The 16,984-nt window shown below is 41.1% G+C and overlaps 2 protein-coding genes across 4 annotated transcripts in view; one reads left to right on the top strand and one right to left on the bottom strand.

Annotated features, from left to right (window-relative positions):
• Positions 1-2,414, bottom strand: part of arid1aa (AT-rich interaction domain 1Aa) — a 37,597-nt gene extending 35,183 nt beyond the window's left edge. For all 3 annotated transcript variants that reach the window (XM_076280556.1, XM_076280557.1, XM_076280555.1), the window contains exon 1: positions 1,260-2,414. In XM_076280556.1, the coding sequence (XP_076136671.1) occupies positions 1,260-2,165 (906 nt within the window). In that variant the 5' untranslated portion in view covers positions 2,166-2,414. The remainder of the gene's footprint in view (positions 1-1,259) is intronic.
• An 11,561-nt stretch (positions 2,415-13,975) lies between these two features.
• LOC143118427 (T-box transcription factor T-A-like) lies at positions 13,976-16,728 on the top strand. Its single transcript, XM_076279485.1, has 8 exons — positions 13,976-14,157; positions 14,422-14,686; positions 14,807-14,941; positions 15,039-15,100; positions 15,245-15,306; positions 15,465-15,638; positions 16,060-16,183; positions 16,419-16,728. Exons 1-8 carry the CDS (start codon positions 13,976-13,978, stop codon positions 16,690-16,692), a joined length of 1,278 nt encoding a protein of 425 aa, XP_076135600.1. The 3' UTR covers positions 16,693-16,728.
• Positions 16,729-16,984: the final 256 nt, after the last annotated feature.

A 16,984-nucleotide genomic window follows, 5' to 3' on the forward strand; every position in this document is an offset into this window, starting at 1 on the left:
TGCCCATGTAAATGTCAATTATGGCATACATGTTTGGCTAATTTGTTTCTGCATACCTATTGCACAGGTATGCATCCTTGAAAAGGTATGTGAAATAATCAGCGTGTGTCAAAACATTAGGGCCAAAATGAAGCCTTCTACAGTGTTTGGTATAAAATTACACAATGTTTTCTCTTTCCTTGGGGGGGGGGGGGGGGGTCTGCTATTCTTTAGCAATCAGTTGCCATTTAAGCATGTTAGGGGAGACTGACTAATGGACATAAGGTCATAAAATCTATCAGCATCATGAAATGGTAAAAAGAAGGGGGAACGCAGTCACCCTTCATATGTGTCAGGAGTATATAAAGGCACTAATCAGGAATTGTTACTGCGTTACATCATATGCAATTATAAATGGCTAAGAGCACAGGATGGGGAACCAATCAGATCACAGCTAGCATGTCAACCCAAGACCAACTGTCTCCTGGCTTTGACAGAAGGATTTTACCTCCACAATTCAAATCCCAGAGCAAACCAATCTGCACTTACTGAAATCACTTGCCTAATGTTTACAAGCTGTTTAACGCTTTGACGCGTGCCAAATGAAGTCGTAGAAACCTGTTATCCGCCGTTTAATCGTTTCTCTTTCTGTACAAATAGGTTGCTACCAGACAAGAAACTGCGACGTCTACACATATTTTGTAGACCTTTCTGGTCAACCATACAAATGTCTCGTGATCGAGACAGTTAGCAAGGAAAGCTAGCACGCTAAGGTTTTCAGGCCTTGCAAATGAGCACCCAGGTTAGCTTAGAGTTTAAGCACCGTTTTAACAAACACCTTTAAACTTTCCACAAACCATATTTTCATCAGTAAGCTAGTGTTTCAGTTGATAGACACGGAGACAAACATATCCCCAACTGTGTATATGTAGTGAATAACAATTTAATTGTATTTAAGCCGCCTTCGTGAAAAACAAGTTGGCTAAATACGCCTTATCTGACGTTTAATGTCCTTATGGCGACTTTCATTCACTCAAAACTAATCGTTGATATACGTTTAACAAAGCACCAATATTATATGCAACTTCGTCATTGGGAAGGAACGTTATTCTTGTGAAATAAATACTGTTAAATGAGGTGGTGTATTAAAAAAAACAGGGAGGCAGCCATTTTAGAGCGTCTTAGATAGACAATGCCTAGGCCATTACGTTATGCACTACATTAGGACCAAACCAACGAAAAATAAGCTCGAGAAAAATGTACTGAAAATTAAAGTTTACCTGGTTTCTACCCAGTGGTTGCCCTGTACTTCCCGGGCTCATGGGTGGCGGGTGATGTGTCCTTTGTTGCCAACCCGGATGGCCCCCACCATACTGGCCGCTACTGCCCAAATCTGTTGGTCCCTTATTACCCCCTTCCTGGTTGTTATAATCGCTTGGTGGGTAGTTTGGGTAGCCCCTCGTTGAGCTTGGGGAGGTTAGAAGTTGGTTGAGAGTTGGGGTGGCAGTGGGCTGCGGATTTCCCATGTTATATCTCGGGTTATTGTATGATGCAGCCATAGCAGATCCTCCCGCTGTCTGTTGCTTGGCTGCCTGCCCCCCTGCCGCCTGAGCTTGAGTGTTTCGCGGGGAGTTCATTGCGTATCCTTGACCGGGATAGGGGGTTCGGTTCGGGAATGGGCTGTAGTTGTTGAACTGGTGATTGGGAAAGCTGTGATCATGAGAGTTGGGCTGATATGGGTCCATCAAGTTGCTCGACAGCGCGGCTGGCCCCGCTGCAGCTGCCATGCCAGGGCTTTGTTGTCCGCCATGTTGATGAAAAGGGGCCCGGCCGTAGTGCGGACTGTAACCATATGAAGGTGGTGGAAAAGCGGATGCGTGATGGTGTACCATCCCGGGATGATTATTCCCGTCGGCTCCCGCGGAATCATTCTGATTATTATTTACCCGAGACGGATTCCCGTTACCGTTCTTCATCTCCGACTCTCCTCCTCCCCCTGCATTTCCCACATCGGCCCCGTCCTGCAGTTCCCCCCGGCCCGGAGATCCACTCTCTAATCCCGCTTCCTTATTTTCCTGCTGCTTCTCTCCCGGTACCGACTCCTCCTTTGGGTCTCGATCCGGTTTTTTCAGTTCGGAGGGCGGGCTGGTGTTGAGAGTGGTAGCGCTGGCGACCTGAGCGGCCATGATACCCCTCTCCCTCTCGGCGAGTCAGTCACAATCAAACGCTAAACATTGAATGTAAATACAATAGTTTACCACAATTTATCCGTGTCCTGACTCATTCCCACCCCGTGCACCGGACTGAATCCGGCTTCCACTCAGGTTCCGTGTTGAGAGCACTTGGTCACGTAATTTCAAATCCCAGAAATGAATTTACCGACAAATTTGTGGGGGGTTCTATTACAGAACTAGACTACAGCCGAGGAATGGATCAGATCAGCACGAGGCTCAGCGAGATACAGCCATTTTACTGAGGTACATTGAGACACGTAAAACATGGACTGGATTTTCGTTAGTCGACGGAACGGACTTAGTGGGGGGACTTGACATTGCGTAACAATAACGTGTGAAATTGCTGCTTTCATTGGTGTATTACAGTAATATATTATAATATGAATGTAGTAGTGTATGGAAATCAAAATAGTTGTGTCATAGAGCTGAGAATAAACTGTATTTTTCAGTTCAGATGAGGGAGCAGTTTTTGACCAAAATTAGCAGCACACTTCTTGTCTAACTAGGCTATTGATTTGTTTATTTTTGTCTAAGATGGTAGACTTAATTTCAACATGTCACAAATGAAATAGTAGCCTATTTTCTTTTTTAATGGGACAATGTTATACTTGTGGTGTAGGCCTATTCAACATTAAGATGTATTTGCTTTTTCTTTGTGGCCCAATTAAATAGCAGTATTGTGGAATACATCACAATGCCTATGTGCCTTGAAATAAGTGTTGGTTTGGAGGCTGCCAGCAGCAGTAAGATTGTAGTGTGAGAGGGAAAGCATGGTAGGCTAGGCTACAGCAGCCTGAGAGGTATGGGAGAGTGAGAGAGTGAAAGAAAAGGGAGGGCTAGTGGGCTGAGCCAGTACAAGCAGGAAGTGAAACGAAAAAAAAAAAATAGAGGGGAGAGAGGAAAATCAGATAAACCAGCGAACTGCTACACAGTAGAATACATTATTCTTGCCCAAACAACCCACTTTAACCCTGTCTGATGGCTGAAAATCCACAAATGCCCAAAGCAGGCTGGTGTATGAAATATACATATGGAGACTTGAAAGCATACGAGAGGGTGACTGAATTATTTTACAACTGAAGAATAAGGCACCTTCAGTGGCCCCCCTCCCTCTGGCTCTGTCTCTCCCCACCCCCTCTCGCACTCCCTCTCACTCTCTCCCTCTCCCTCTCTGACTCTCTCAGGCAGCAGCCTCGCTGGTTTCAAAAGCAGCACAACTCTGGTTTCTGAGTGTGGGGGATGGGCGTGCAGGCAGCGCAGCAGCCTTAATGCAATGCAGAGCCGCCAGCTCTGAGCACAGTTCTACGCTGGGCAGCCTAGACCTCACTCTGTTCACTCTAGAGATTCCTGTATAACATTAAACACTTATAGTTTAGGGGTTATTTAAAGGCTGGACTCAAGTGTTTTTGGTTACTGTTAGCCATTGTATTTTTTTGTGCATGAGGGTTTTTTATTTAGTCAAATCCTTTTCAGCAGAGCCATTTTATACTTACCTCAAAGCTCTTCAATCTGCCATTGTTTTAGATTAACTGTATGAGGAATCTGTCTGTAAATTTACACAATTGAAACTTTACATGTGCCACTATTAAACATATTGTACATTTCAAATGGGGGAAAAGCTGTTCTCTTCAGTCAATAATAGAAAATACATTTAACACACAATCATTTAGGTATGTTTCAGCATTTCTTGTTAAAAGGAAGACTTATATGGGGAAGTATAGAGTGTAGCTTGACCTGGGAATCAGATGAGCAATGGGAAAGGAACATGTAAAAATGTGAATAATAGCTATTTTCTCAGGAGACATTGTGGAGTTATTTTCTTCTGACAGACCACATGATGAGTCAGTCAATTTCACCTCCTAATTTGACAGTATTTCTTAAAAGATGCATTCCAGGAATAATCTTTCAACCCAGGGCTATAATAGATATAATTTCTAAGAAGTCACATCAGAACAGCATAGTCCATCTTCCTACTTTGCAGACTTAAGTCTGATCTGACCGAAGGAGAATGCATTACATTTCCCCCCTTTTTTCTGTGTGACATCCATTGCCTTAATAACATTCTCATTTTAATATAAATCATCATTTAATATAAATGATCATCAAATCATCATTTAATATAAATCATGTTATGAAAGTACAGTATGTTAATTAGAATTGCTTGTGTACTATGATGTGCACATCAGGAAAGGTTAAGTTGCATGTTGTTCAGGATCAGTGAAAGATGAATGCCGTGCACAATCTGCACATATAATAATCTGACATGGGGAAGTGGTTTGCTTTTTAACTATATTTTTATATGGTCATTTGCTGTGTTGCCGTGAAGAAGGTCTGACTTAAGTTAGTGTAGGTCAGGCAAACCAAAACATGATCTCAATTCCATCCCATAACTGCCTTCAGGGAAGTTTTACAAGAAAATATAAACTTTCAATATAAAATCAGCTTTAGTGTTTTTTAGTATTCCAAAATACCCACTGTTCAGGCCAGACAGCTCAGTAACTCAAAAGCTGTCTCAAAAGTGTGTGTGTGTGTGTGTGTGTGTGTGTGTGTGTGTGTGTGTGTGTGTGTGTGTGTGTGTGTGTGTGTGTGTGTGTGTGTGTGTGTGTGTGTGTGTGTGTGTGTGTGTGTGTGTGTGTGTGTGTGTGTGTGTGTGTGTGCGTGCGTGCGTGAGAGAGAGAGAGAGAGAGGGAGTGAGAGAGAGAGAGATGTGAGCCCCCTTACTCATAGTGCAAAACACACAAAGCCATTTCAACGTTTCTTCTCTTCCACGTGCATACAGACACACCCCCATCATAAGGTTGAATGTGCCAAAAGGGCCATACACACATACAGACACACACACACACACATGCGCTCAAGAAACACAAGAGACGTCCTAAGGAAGTGGCGCTCTGGAGTCACACCCTTAAATCACATCCATTCAATCCCTCTCTCCCAGACACACCCCCACATGGGAATGCAGAGGGTAATGAGCCCAGACGCGACGCAGGGATACTGGGCCTCCAGCAGTGGGGTTGCTGGGCAGCTGGGACACATGCGTGGCCCACGCTCCCGAGTGTGATGAGGAAGGAAGTACCACTCTGGGAAACTATTCTCACAGCAGGAGAATGCCTATTCTCATGTACACATGCACTCTCTCTCTCTCTCTCTCTCTCTCTCTCTCTCTCTCTCTCTCTCTCTCCCTCCCTCACACACACTCACACACACACACACACACACACTCATGTATGCACATGCATGCTCTTAAAAACATGCACATGTGGGAGCCCCAAGACTGCGTTCACACTCTAATGCCTCCTGACAAAGAAATGCATACTCACGAAGAACTTTATTAAAAGGAAATACTAAGTCCACTTTGGAATGTCCGCTTGTTCGCTGTCTATCTTTCCCTATCTCCCTTTCTCTCAGTGCCTTTAGAAAGGGGGGGGGGGGTCATCCATCAGAGTATAGTGTGCTGAAACACAAAGACTATGATCAGCCATTCATTTTGATGAACAGAGAACAGAGCACCATTACTGTTTTGAATATATACAGCAAAAGAAAATGATTTACCTTTCTGTAAGGAAGGTATTAGCCTTTATATATTGTATTATCTTTTAATGTCTAGAAATGTTGTAAAAGACAGATTCAAAGCCACACCTTAAATTTTCAATAAAAATATAAAAGTAAAGAATTGAGGGGGAAAGAAACTAATGATGCGCGGTACAAATGTGAGGCTTGGTAGACATCTGTTGCAGGATATATGGGCAGAGAAGACCCTTGAAAGAAAGAGTTGAGAGGATCGAACGGTCGCTCCTCCTCTCAGGGGATCTATAAGGCCTTGAAAAGTCCTTGAGTTTAAGTATATGATCCGCCCTACAACAAAAATATGGAGTAAAATAGAGGAAAGAATATGAGGGGGGAAGAATTGTTGTGCTACTTCAACTGTGATCAGAGAGGGAGGATGAGGGAGAAACTGCAAAGCTGTGTGCAAGGGTAGGGAGGGAGCTGCACACAAGGCCTCTTATGCAGAAGCAGATTTAACATTGCATGCTCTGCTCTGCTCTGCCTGCCAGACTTCTGTTTTTACCCGAAGGAGAGACCTAATCTCTGGACTGGATCAAAAGAGCTCAGGGGAGTGGATCAGGCATCATACATTACGTGGAATTAAATAAGTAAAACCACTGAATTATTTTGTTTTGTTGGGTGCCTAAAAGGATGAAAGAATTGAAGGCTAATTAACCCGCAATGTAGAGTTTCACCATCATACCCCGGAAATTCTTCCTACAATGTTCAAGAAAGCGACTAAAATGATCTATCCACATCATCCATATTATTAAGCAAATGTGTCTTGTGATGACAAAGAATACAAGAGAACAAAAGACTGTAAACATGACACAACATCCACTAACAATAATTAATATTGTATCTTAAACAGCTAATAATACACTTAAATAGACTACACAATGAATAAGAATATAACATTGTATACAACAACTGAAAAATAACAAATGCAGAAACACGTCGATTGATTATTCATTCCACATAAGTTTTAAATGTAGCCTACTGTTCCACATTTAGGCATAAGGCCTATCTATGGAAAATGTGTTATCTGTAGGCCTAGTTAGTTAGTAGGCTATACTTCTATACCTTAGTTAGGCTACCTACGTTTTGATGGCTGTGTTCAAACGAACATTAAACATAACCTTTTTTGTAATTGAATTGCTTTCATTTCGTCTACAATATTACTAATATAAAGACATTTCAAAATAATTTAATATTTGGACATTATAAATCCAGTGTTCTAGTTGATCCATTTCTTGTTTTGGATTATACTGTGGCCAGTGCGCTAAGAGGCGAAGCACACATACTCAACAGATCCTTCCACAGTTCACATAAGTGTGTGAAGGTGATTAGTTCCTCAAATCAACCATACATTCTACAAACTAGTGCTGAAATCGTGTGACAATGTTTATATATACTTAAATAGTTTTTTACATTATTCTGTTTTGGAGACGACATGAAAACGTCTCTGAACTGGAACATATTGTGCACTATATTGCATAGCTGTCATCTCTCCCTCACACGTACAATGCATTCCTGTGTTGCTCCGCGTGTGAGAGGGCCGTTGCTGTTCCTGCCAACTCCCTGCTATGATGTACAACTGTGATTGGGATGAGGAGGTGTTCTCAAAGTTTCATTTGAGAAGCACTATCTGTAAAATATTTCCCTTAGAGACCTACCTTAGACTTTTTTAACAATCCGTCGAATGTAAATATTTGAACATGTGTTTTAGTGCACATAAACACATAACACGACTACACAAAGATGGCATTTAATCGTGATAAAACTGATAAAATAGCCTACGCTACCCCCTACCCACCCACCCCCTTCACAAGACATATAGTCGAAGCAGCTTCATTTGTATGTAGGCTATGTTATTTGTGGCCGAATCATAAGATAATTGACATAGCCCAGCATAAGACAGGCTTTCACACGAATAGCCTATCCATCTTCACCCGATTGGATACATTGTAATCGAATTCTCAACTCCCCAAACATTAATGAGCTGATGTGTAGGCCTATACACAATTAGCCTATTTGTGTCAACCCTGAGAAATGGACCAGCAAAACATCCGTGGAAATCTTCATGCCTGTAGGGGGAGTCCACGTCTCACTTAAAGCACGTCTGCCCACTTGCCATGACTTCCTAAGTTCTCTTTAGTTAGGGCCTAGTGGAAATGCCTGTAGGATAAAATTATAATGAATTGCTTTGGATGAGTCTTTTGATTTATGTGTAATCAGAAACTATCTCTAGAAGCAAGGGTCATTTGTGTTATGTGTTGATTATGGACTCATAATGACAATCAGTGGAACCATGTTGATCTTTCTAATTGGGATTTAGGCCTATATTACAAATGCTGGTTGGAAACAAACAAGTGAATTTGTTCCGTAATGTTTTAGCCATCATATGTAAAATCCTCTGTAGCCAACACAATTTCCTCGCAGAATGTTGTGCATTTATGGATTTCATCCCATGTCTGATTTTGGCTAGTGTAAAGGTAGTTCAATAGTGCCCTCCACTGGACTTTTTTTTTTTCAGCCCGAAATTGTTAAAGGCAAGTGCAGGGAAGGTTGCCGATATTTTCGGGCTCAACAGCCAAATTATACCCCATGGCCAGTAACATTTTCTTTATTTTCTATTTATAGAGCTGGACTGTCCACAAATAGCAGTTTTTGAACTTGCATGGGATGCCAACTGACCATATGAATTTGACCAAAAATGATCAAGGGTTGTACCTTTATTAAAATAATGAGCCATGCAGTTAGAAGTAAACCCTTATTGTGTATTAATATGATATATTAATAGGAGAATACCTAACAAGAATAAATCAATAAACCCCATATCTTGGAAAGATACATCTTGTAAATGAATCAGGTCTACCAGAAATCATGTCAACATACCTGTAGAAAATACATTGTGCATAGAGATTAAATGGAATATGGTGTCTTGAGTGAATGTACATTTGATACTCTTTGAAGGCATTAACAATGGGCAGGTGTGTTAGTGTTAACTGCTGAATACAGTATGTGTGACATTGCATGCAAGAAGTGTGCCAGTAGTTTGCAAGTGGTAGATGGAGAGCGGAAATATTCATGTGTAAATGTTTAAGATATTTGACTTTTATCTATGTCTCCAGCTTGCACTCTTCATGAACATGCTCATGGATTTATTTATTTATATATTTATTTTATTTTGATCAGAGAACAATTTTCAAGGATTTTATAGCAAAGACGCCACACTTGAATTTTGAACGAACAATTAGTAATTAGTAAGCTATGTTATAACCCATGTCAGATATGTGTTGATTGGCTATTTTTCATCATTAACAATGCAAACAGTAGAAAGTTACACTTTCAACAAAAACAGGAAAACAGTTATGCACAAAAGCAACTGCTGATCATGGGTCATCTCTCCAAAACACTATAAACTGGCCATCATGTGCCAAAATGCTAGAATATTGCACATTACATCTTGGGTAGGTGTGAGTGTGGGGGAAGAGAGAGAGACTGACACAGAGAGAGAGAGAGAGAGAGAGAGAGAGAGAGAGAGAGAGAGAGAGAAAGAGAGAGAGAGAGAGAGAGAGAGAGAGAGAGAGAGAGAAAGGGGAAGGAAAGATAAATACAGTGTACGGTGGTGAGATGAAGGGAGAGTGGAGTGATGGTGAATGGGGGCTATCACTCTGCCCTTTCTTATGGAAATGGTAATGAAGTGACAGAGAGAAGCCGAGACAATGGCCACACATGCAGGTGGATTGTCGTAGCGCAAACGGTTTCCTGTGAGACCCATTTAGCTCCCTGGATTTTACTGACTCACAAACCACCTTAGTGCCCCAGCACGGTCAAACAGAGCACTCTCCCACAGACGACCGTCCCAGACGCTCAAGTCCAGCCAAGTTCAGTGGGTGAACCACAAGACTCACTAGTGTTGCATTGCAGCTTTGATCCACACTCACTCAATGAGTGATTTACAAAATACAGATGGTATTTGTTGTAAAACCATGATAAAAAAAACACTCCAAAGAAGATAACATAACTCAGTTTAAAACTGTTAAAATAAATAAAAAAGTAAGGTGATAATTATGTTTATCTATTAGGTAGGTATGCACTTGGAATAACAATGGTTGGACAAGGTTGTTGCAGAGAAGTTGTTGCTGTAGACAACAGAGTAAACAAGAGTACAGATGGTCACAGTATCCCTTCTTGAGCCAATTACTTGAAATAAGTTTGCAGCCATCTGAGGATGGAGGAAGAACTTATTCCTTTCCCCTTTAAAATCCCATTTAAGTGTAACATGTCTTGTGAGGGCGGACCCTGTCTCCTTTACATTTAATTTTAATTCATTTGCACAAGGGTGGTCTGGTCACACCAGCTGAGAATCTCAAAAATCAATGTGTGACCCTTCTTGATGGAATAACCTTTTGCAGTATTTCCATGAAACAGCATGAGGAGGTCCTTGTGAGGATGTGCTGCTGTGTGTCGTTGTTTGTGGGGCTGAGGTGTCCTAGAGAGAGGCAAGTTTGGTTGTTCAGCTGGGAGCTGGGAACCGGCCCTATAACTCAGCCTTTTCACACCCAGGTGAGTGCTGACCTCATCCACATAAATCCACCCAAAATCCCAGAGGAACAGAAACCCTACCGCTGAGTCCAGTAAAACCAAACTCTTAGAAATAAGGGGAATCTTCCTCATGGGGCACTGATGCAATACCAGATTTAAATGGTTCTGGATCAATAAACTGCAACACAGATTCAAGATGAGGGAAAAGAAATATGTTTAATAACTAAAAATCAACAAAAGTACAGCCTTTTGATTTCAACATATTTTATTGCAATTTTAAATAAATATAAAGCAATTTGACCATAGCGTGATATCTGTTAGTAGCTATGGTTTCTTTAAACACTAGAAAGCCAATACAAAAAGGACACATCAATGTTTCCTTAAATAAGCTAACATTTCGTCTTTGTCTCTTTGAAGATGTTAAAGACCCTCAAAGAGGACACTTTGCATCTCACCTAAAGCTGAAACAACCTTAAAAGGAAAGTTAAAAGTTCCTGGATTCAAAATAGAAGTGTGATGTGAGAGAACGAAGTACTTCCAATGAGCCTCCAATACACATTTGTGAGAGAACTGAAGACAGCAATTATCTACAAGGAGAGTGTGCATGTGTGTAGGTGTGAGTGTCTCTGTCTGTCTGTGTGTGTGCGTGTGTGTGTGTGTGTGTGTGTGTGTGTGTGTGTGTGTGTGTGTGTGTGTGTGTGTGTGTGTGTGTGTGTGTGTGTGTCTGTGTCTGTGTCTGTGTCTTTTTTTAATTGTTTTCTTACTGCAATTTTATTGATATTACCTGAAATACACAATTAAATAACATGACTTAATATTTTAACAAATGGAATGGAACAAATGTATAGCGTTTTGGAACCAAACTCTTCATGTGAAGATTCAGTTGGTATACCTAATGAGAAAATGGTGTAATGATATACCACTATAAAATGTGATTTAAAAGTGGTATATAGGCTACTCCTTAACCAGGTTTTTGACGGTCATAATTAATGTGCCAGTTTATAATATTATTTGAACACAACTAACAATTTCCTAAATAAAACTATGAACATGTGAAAACTCAACTTCTGTTACAGTGTGAACACCTGTTTAAGTCTGAACAGGACAAACAAATATAAAACTCTCCTGGGCTTATAAAAGCAACAAGTCAAGAGACTGCATAGTATAATAATGGGTTTCATATCAGAAAATAGAGGTTAATGAGCCCCATTCATAAGCATTATTCCATGGGTGTTTAGAGAGGGGTACGTGGACCTCCATACCTTTGCCTGGACTAAATGAAGGATACACTATGTCTGTAAACCATTACTGTCGTAAAAAAGATGGTTTCAATTGTATCGGTCCCAAACTAAGACCTGCCACCAAGTGGACATGCATGATGCCAGTATTCATCTGGCCGCATCAAACCAGTCAACAACCTCCAACTCTCGGTCATCCACCCTCTCGCTCACATGTCTGCCAGGTCATGTTTCCTTTCCCTAGGCCTACTCATCTCCCGCCATCCGCTCCAGGCGTCCTGGATCAGTCCTGTTTGTTTTGTGACTATCTATCTAATGGAGCATCCCTCCCTATATCCTCCAGTCTGATTCATGCCTTGCTCTCGCTCCGTCTTGGCCTACTCGTCCTGGCCTTTGTTTACCCTGTTTCAACCAAGCCTGTCCTCTGGAAAATATGTAACATCTTATAACTGGCTCTTTGTGAACTGCCAGGGCTCTGTCATATTTCACACCCAGGTGCTTGTATGCCACTGCTGCAGAGACCACAGTGTGCAGAGTATCTTACCACTGATGGCAAGAAGGAGATTCTGAGAGAGGAAGGAGAAAGGCAGGATTTAGAGAATTGGTACATGTGTGCACGGTCACGTTTCATGGGTGGAAACAACTTAATTAATTTCATTTTGTAATAATAATGTGATACTGTTCTTTTCAGGTTTTCAAAAGATCAAAGGATAGTTGAAACCAAAACTGACTGAAAGGCTAGGTAGATATCAATGGGCCCATCCTTATAGTTAATTTTACAATTATTTTTAGTTTGGTGTTTATTTGTCTGTCTGACGGTAGAGATCAATTAAAGCAAGGACAAATAGATTCAAACACAGTTTTTTATCCAACTGCAATAATCACCCAAAAAAATAATGTGTAATATGGATTCAGATGTTAAATGGATCAATACAATGAATAACAGATAGTATGCATGCCTGCAGATGAATGTTCATACTGTTTTTTTGCAATGACTGTGTGTTCATACTTTTTTATGCAATTACTGGGTGTGTATGACTGTGTGTGTCTATGCTGCTAATGATGTTATATGTTTCTATTTATTTTTTAGGTAACACTAGCACTTAAATTATTTATTATTTTTAAAAATGTATTTATATATATTTTATATATATATATATAGACCCAATGAATGATGCACTGACTGGAGAGCACTTTAAATTGTGTTGTACCTGTGACAATGACAATAAAGATCTATTCTTCTTCTATTCTATTCTATTCTTCACCACACTGTTTAAAGGCTGTAAAGAGTGTGTCATAATTCTTATTGTATACCTCTGTCCAGAAAGATGGCAGAGAAAAATGAAAACAGTTTCATTCATAAATAACAACCCTACTTTAACCTGGGCCTATTGTCTACTACATCTTGATACTCTGAGCAATTGAAAGGGATGATAGATATGTTCTTTCATTAATGTCAAGTCAGAAGTTAAATGGAGTAAAATGTAAAGGAAACATTCTCTGAGAATGATGCCATTACTTTTCCAGGAAAATTCTGAATAAAAATGTAACATAGCCTAATGTAGGGTATATGTAGTCCAGTTACGCTGGGCGTTGTATCTCCTGAGTTCAGCCTGGCATTGCAATATACATTAGTCAAAGAGCCAATCTATTTATAAACTCAATATTTAGAATCACAGTAGCCAGGTGGCGTCTTTTATGAGAATCGCAATTAGGATGATGCCTGTATCCGCGCAAAAGTGCCCAATCTCCTGATTTTAAGGATTATAATTGCCTTCTCACCTCACTATTGTCACCAGAGCGGGCAGACACAAAGGTAAAGCAATCGCCACTGGAAGTTCAAAGGCTACAGCACTAAATAAGCGCAGTGACCATGGCGTCTTTAATCTCCCTTTACGCACTGGACTTTGAGGTTATCCACTTAGTTTTAAACAAGATGATCGGAAATCCTTAATGTTTCCTTCTGAGGCATCGTCAATTTCAAAAAAAGAAAAGGAAAACATAAGAAGAAAAACATGAGCGTGCCACAACTCCCATGACTATTTTGGTTAAATTGAACATCTGATGTTCCTTCAGTGATTTGTGAAATAGTTTTTTTTTTTTTTTTTTTAAATAACAGGCCTATAGGCTATTGTTGTTGTGGCTATGTGTGGTTCAATTTGAATAGGCTAGCCTACATGTAAAAGCTTAGCCTAGCCTATATAAGGCTATGTTGCCTATAGGCCCGCATCAAATTCAGAGGTCAAATTTTTAAATGCATGTGAGCTTTTGGATAAATGGGTGGGGCTTAACGCAAGCCCCTCCCATTTCTTAACATTGGCCTCTGAGTTTTAAGGTACGCCCACCTCTGTTAAGGTTACCTTATGGAGGCCCAGGGTCCTAGCCGGGTGTCAATCAGATTATTTCTCACCACACAGCCACGAAAAAATGAGCTCCGCTACTGATCAACGTTTGGAACATCTGTTGACTGCCGTTGAGAACGAATTTCAGAAGGGCAGTGAGAAAGGGGATGTTACGGAAAGGGATATCAAACTCACTTTGGATGATTGTGAACTCTGGACAAAGTTTAAAGAGCTCACCAATGAGATGATCGTCACGAAAACGGGGAGGTAGGTGATTCAACATGAACAAGTTATCGTTAACAGGCTTTTTAAAAAGAAGAAATGTTATAACCTGTAGTGTTGCCTGTTATAGCCCATGTCTTCAATAGAACAAGGCACATAAAAAGAACGTGGAGGAAATTGGGGACGTAATTTTTAATTCTGGAAAACAAATTCAATGTCCGATAACTAGCCTAAGCCTATTTGTGCTGGAAAAAAAACTCTGTCTAAATTTGAATTGCCCATTTATTTGATTTTTTTCCCCATTCAAAGACGGATGTTCCCAGTGCTACGGGTCAATATTGCTGGATTGGACCCTAATGCCATGTACTCTGTACTTTTGGACTTCGTGGCTGCAGACAATAATCGTTGGAAGTACGTAAATGGGGAATGGGTTGCAGGCGGTAAACCCGAACCACAGAGTCCCAGTTGCGTCTACATTCACCCGGACTCACCCAATTTTGGAGCGCACTGGATGAAGGCCCCGGTCTCTTTCAGTAAAGTGAAACTCTCCAATAAATTGAATGGCGGTGGACAGGTAAGAGTCAGCCAGTCAAAAATATTTTTGTGCTGAAAAAAGAAACTATTTATTAGCTTATCATTATTTCTGTTAATTATGTTGTTGTTGGTGTTATAAAATTATTATATATCTTTACAGATAATGCTGAACTCTCTGCACAAATATGAGCCCCGTATTCACATCGTGAAAGTCGGTGGTGTTCAAAAAATGATAAGCAGTCAGTCCTTCCCAGAGACGCAATTTATTGCTGTCACTGCATACCAAAATGAAGAGGTTAGCCAAAAATGTAACCATTTTCAATTACATCTCAGAATATCCACATCATTATAGAAATAATAGGCTATAGTCTCTAACTTTTTTTTATTTTCAGATCACAGCGCTGAAGATAAAACACAACCCATTTGCCAAAGCATTCCTAGACGCCAAAGAAAGGTAAACTGTTCGACAAAGACAAGTCGTTTTAAATTAGTCCAGTTTAACAGATGCTGCATTCTCTTGGTACTGAGATGTAGGCCTACGTGCTTAAGCTATTTTGCGAACTGTATTTTCTCATTGCAAGGCCCATGTCATTTACAGGAGTGATCATAAAGACATAGTCGATCATCCTACTGGAACTCAGCAATCTGGTTATGCTCAGAGTAAGTAGACATTAATGTTTGGTCTCCTTCTCAGTTTGGTTACTGTTGCCCCTTTCTCCTACTTTGAAGCACATTGAGCTTTAAAGTAGGATTCAATAACTAAATGAACAAACAAACAAATGAATGAATTAATGAATTACAATGTTCCTCGTTTGCAGTTGGCAGCTGGTTTCTGCCCAACAGTACTTCCATGTGCACAAGCACTAACCCATCCCAGTTCAGTGGGGGCCACAGCCTGTCGTCAGGCTCCTACTGTGAGAGATACTCTTCTCTGAGGGGTCATAGGTCCTCCCCATACCCGATACATTACCCTCACCGCAGCCCCAATGCCAGTAAGTGCAGTTACAGTCAGTCTTACACACTTCCACACTTTCACTCTCCTGCCTGTCTGGCCTTTCCTCTGCTGTGAGCTGTTTCTTGAATTATTATCAAGCATTGTTCAACCATGAAATGAAGATTGTCGGTCTTGTTGTTTCGGTTAGGATGTCTTTATTAATATGAGGCGGACTAATAAGTCTCAATAGAGGACTGATTTGTAATTTGAGATCATAGTAAATGAAAATCACACTCTTGAAACAAATGTGTTGGAAACAACACAAACGTGTCTGGACACAAGTTGTATTGTTTTCAACACATTCGCTTTAAGAGTGTAGGTAGCCTAGAGATAGACTGACGCTACAAATACACAACATGCATTGAGTGTTTATGCAATGATGCAATCTTCACCTGTTTGTCTTCTATTGTTTTTGTCAGACGCCTATATGGACAACTCCTCAGCCGGGCTAGCAGGCTCCGAGAGCTGGTCTTCCTTACAGATCCCTAGCCCCAGTAGCATGGGCTCTCTGCCACACACATCTAATGGCACCACCAGCCCCAGGTAAACACACACACACACACACACAGAGAACAATCTTGAGAGCAAGACTTGCCTGTCTTTAACATAAGTTATATTTGATTAGACTGTTTGTTGGTGCATCCTAAAGGCTTTAGAGGGATTGCAAATCAGTTACCAAATCTGTGTACCCACTCCACCTTAACTGTAGTGGTAATTAGCTAGTCCCACAGTTAGGAACTATTTGTAAAGATTTCCTTTGTTCTGTCCCTTTTCTCAGTCAGTACCCTGGCCTGTGGTCAGTGACGGGGGCCCCTCTGACCTCGGCCAGCCCTCCATCGGGCTCCTTGACCGGGGGCCTGACGTCCCAGTTCCTGCGCAGCTCCCCTGTCTCCTACACCAGCCTGAGCTCTTCCTCTATGACCCCTTCCTCTTCCTCGCCCATGTACGACACAGGGCTCGGCGAGGTGGGTGGAGGCGGCGAGGCTCAGTTTGAGAGCTCCATCGCCCGCCTCACGGCCTCGTGGACAACGCCGGTGGCCCAGAGTTACTGAGGGTCAGTGTTGTAGACGGACACGTCCTCTCTCTCTCTCTGGCCAGCCGACCTGCATGGCTTCTCTCAGAGGAAGCCAAACTGACTGAGTGAAAAACAGAATAGACATTCCATAAGAAGGGTTGAAGGACCACAGGTTATATGTTGCTCCTAACTGAATTGGTAACCATTTGCTGGCATAACTAAATGTTTAAATGGAACAAAATAAATATATATAAATAAGATCCAACCATTCTTATTGGGATGTCTGTGGAACTGGGATATGACTAATAATAATAATAATAATAATGCTA

This window comes from Alosa pseudoharengus, unplaced genomic scaffold (genome assembly GCF_046254945.1).
Source record: "Alosa pseudoharengus isolate Yale_2024_CS ecotype anadromous, Long Island Sound unplaced genomic scaffold, YU_APseudo_1.1 YU_APseudo_1.1_scf_12, whole genome shotgun sequence".
NCBI lineage: Eukaryota > Metazoa > Chordata > Actinopteri > Clupeiformes > Clupeidae > Alosa > Alosa pseudoharengus.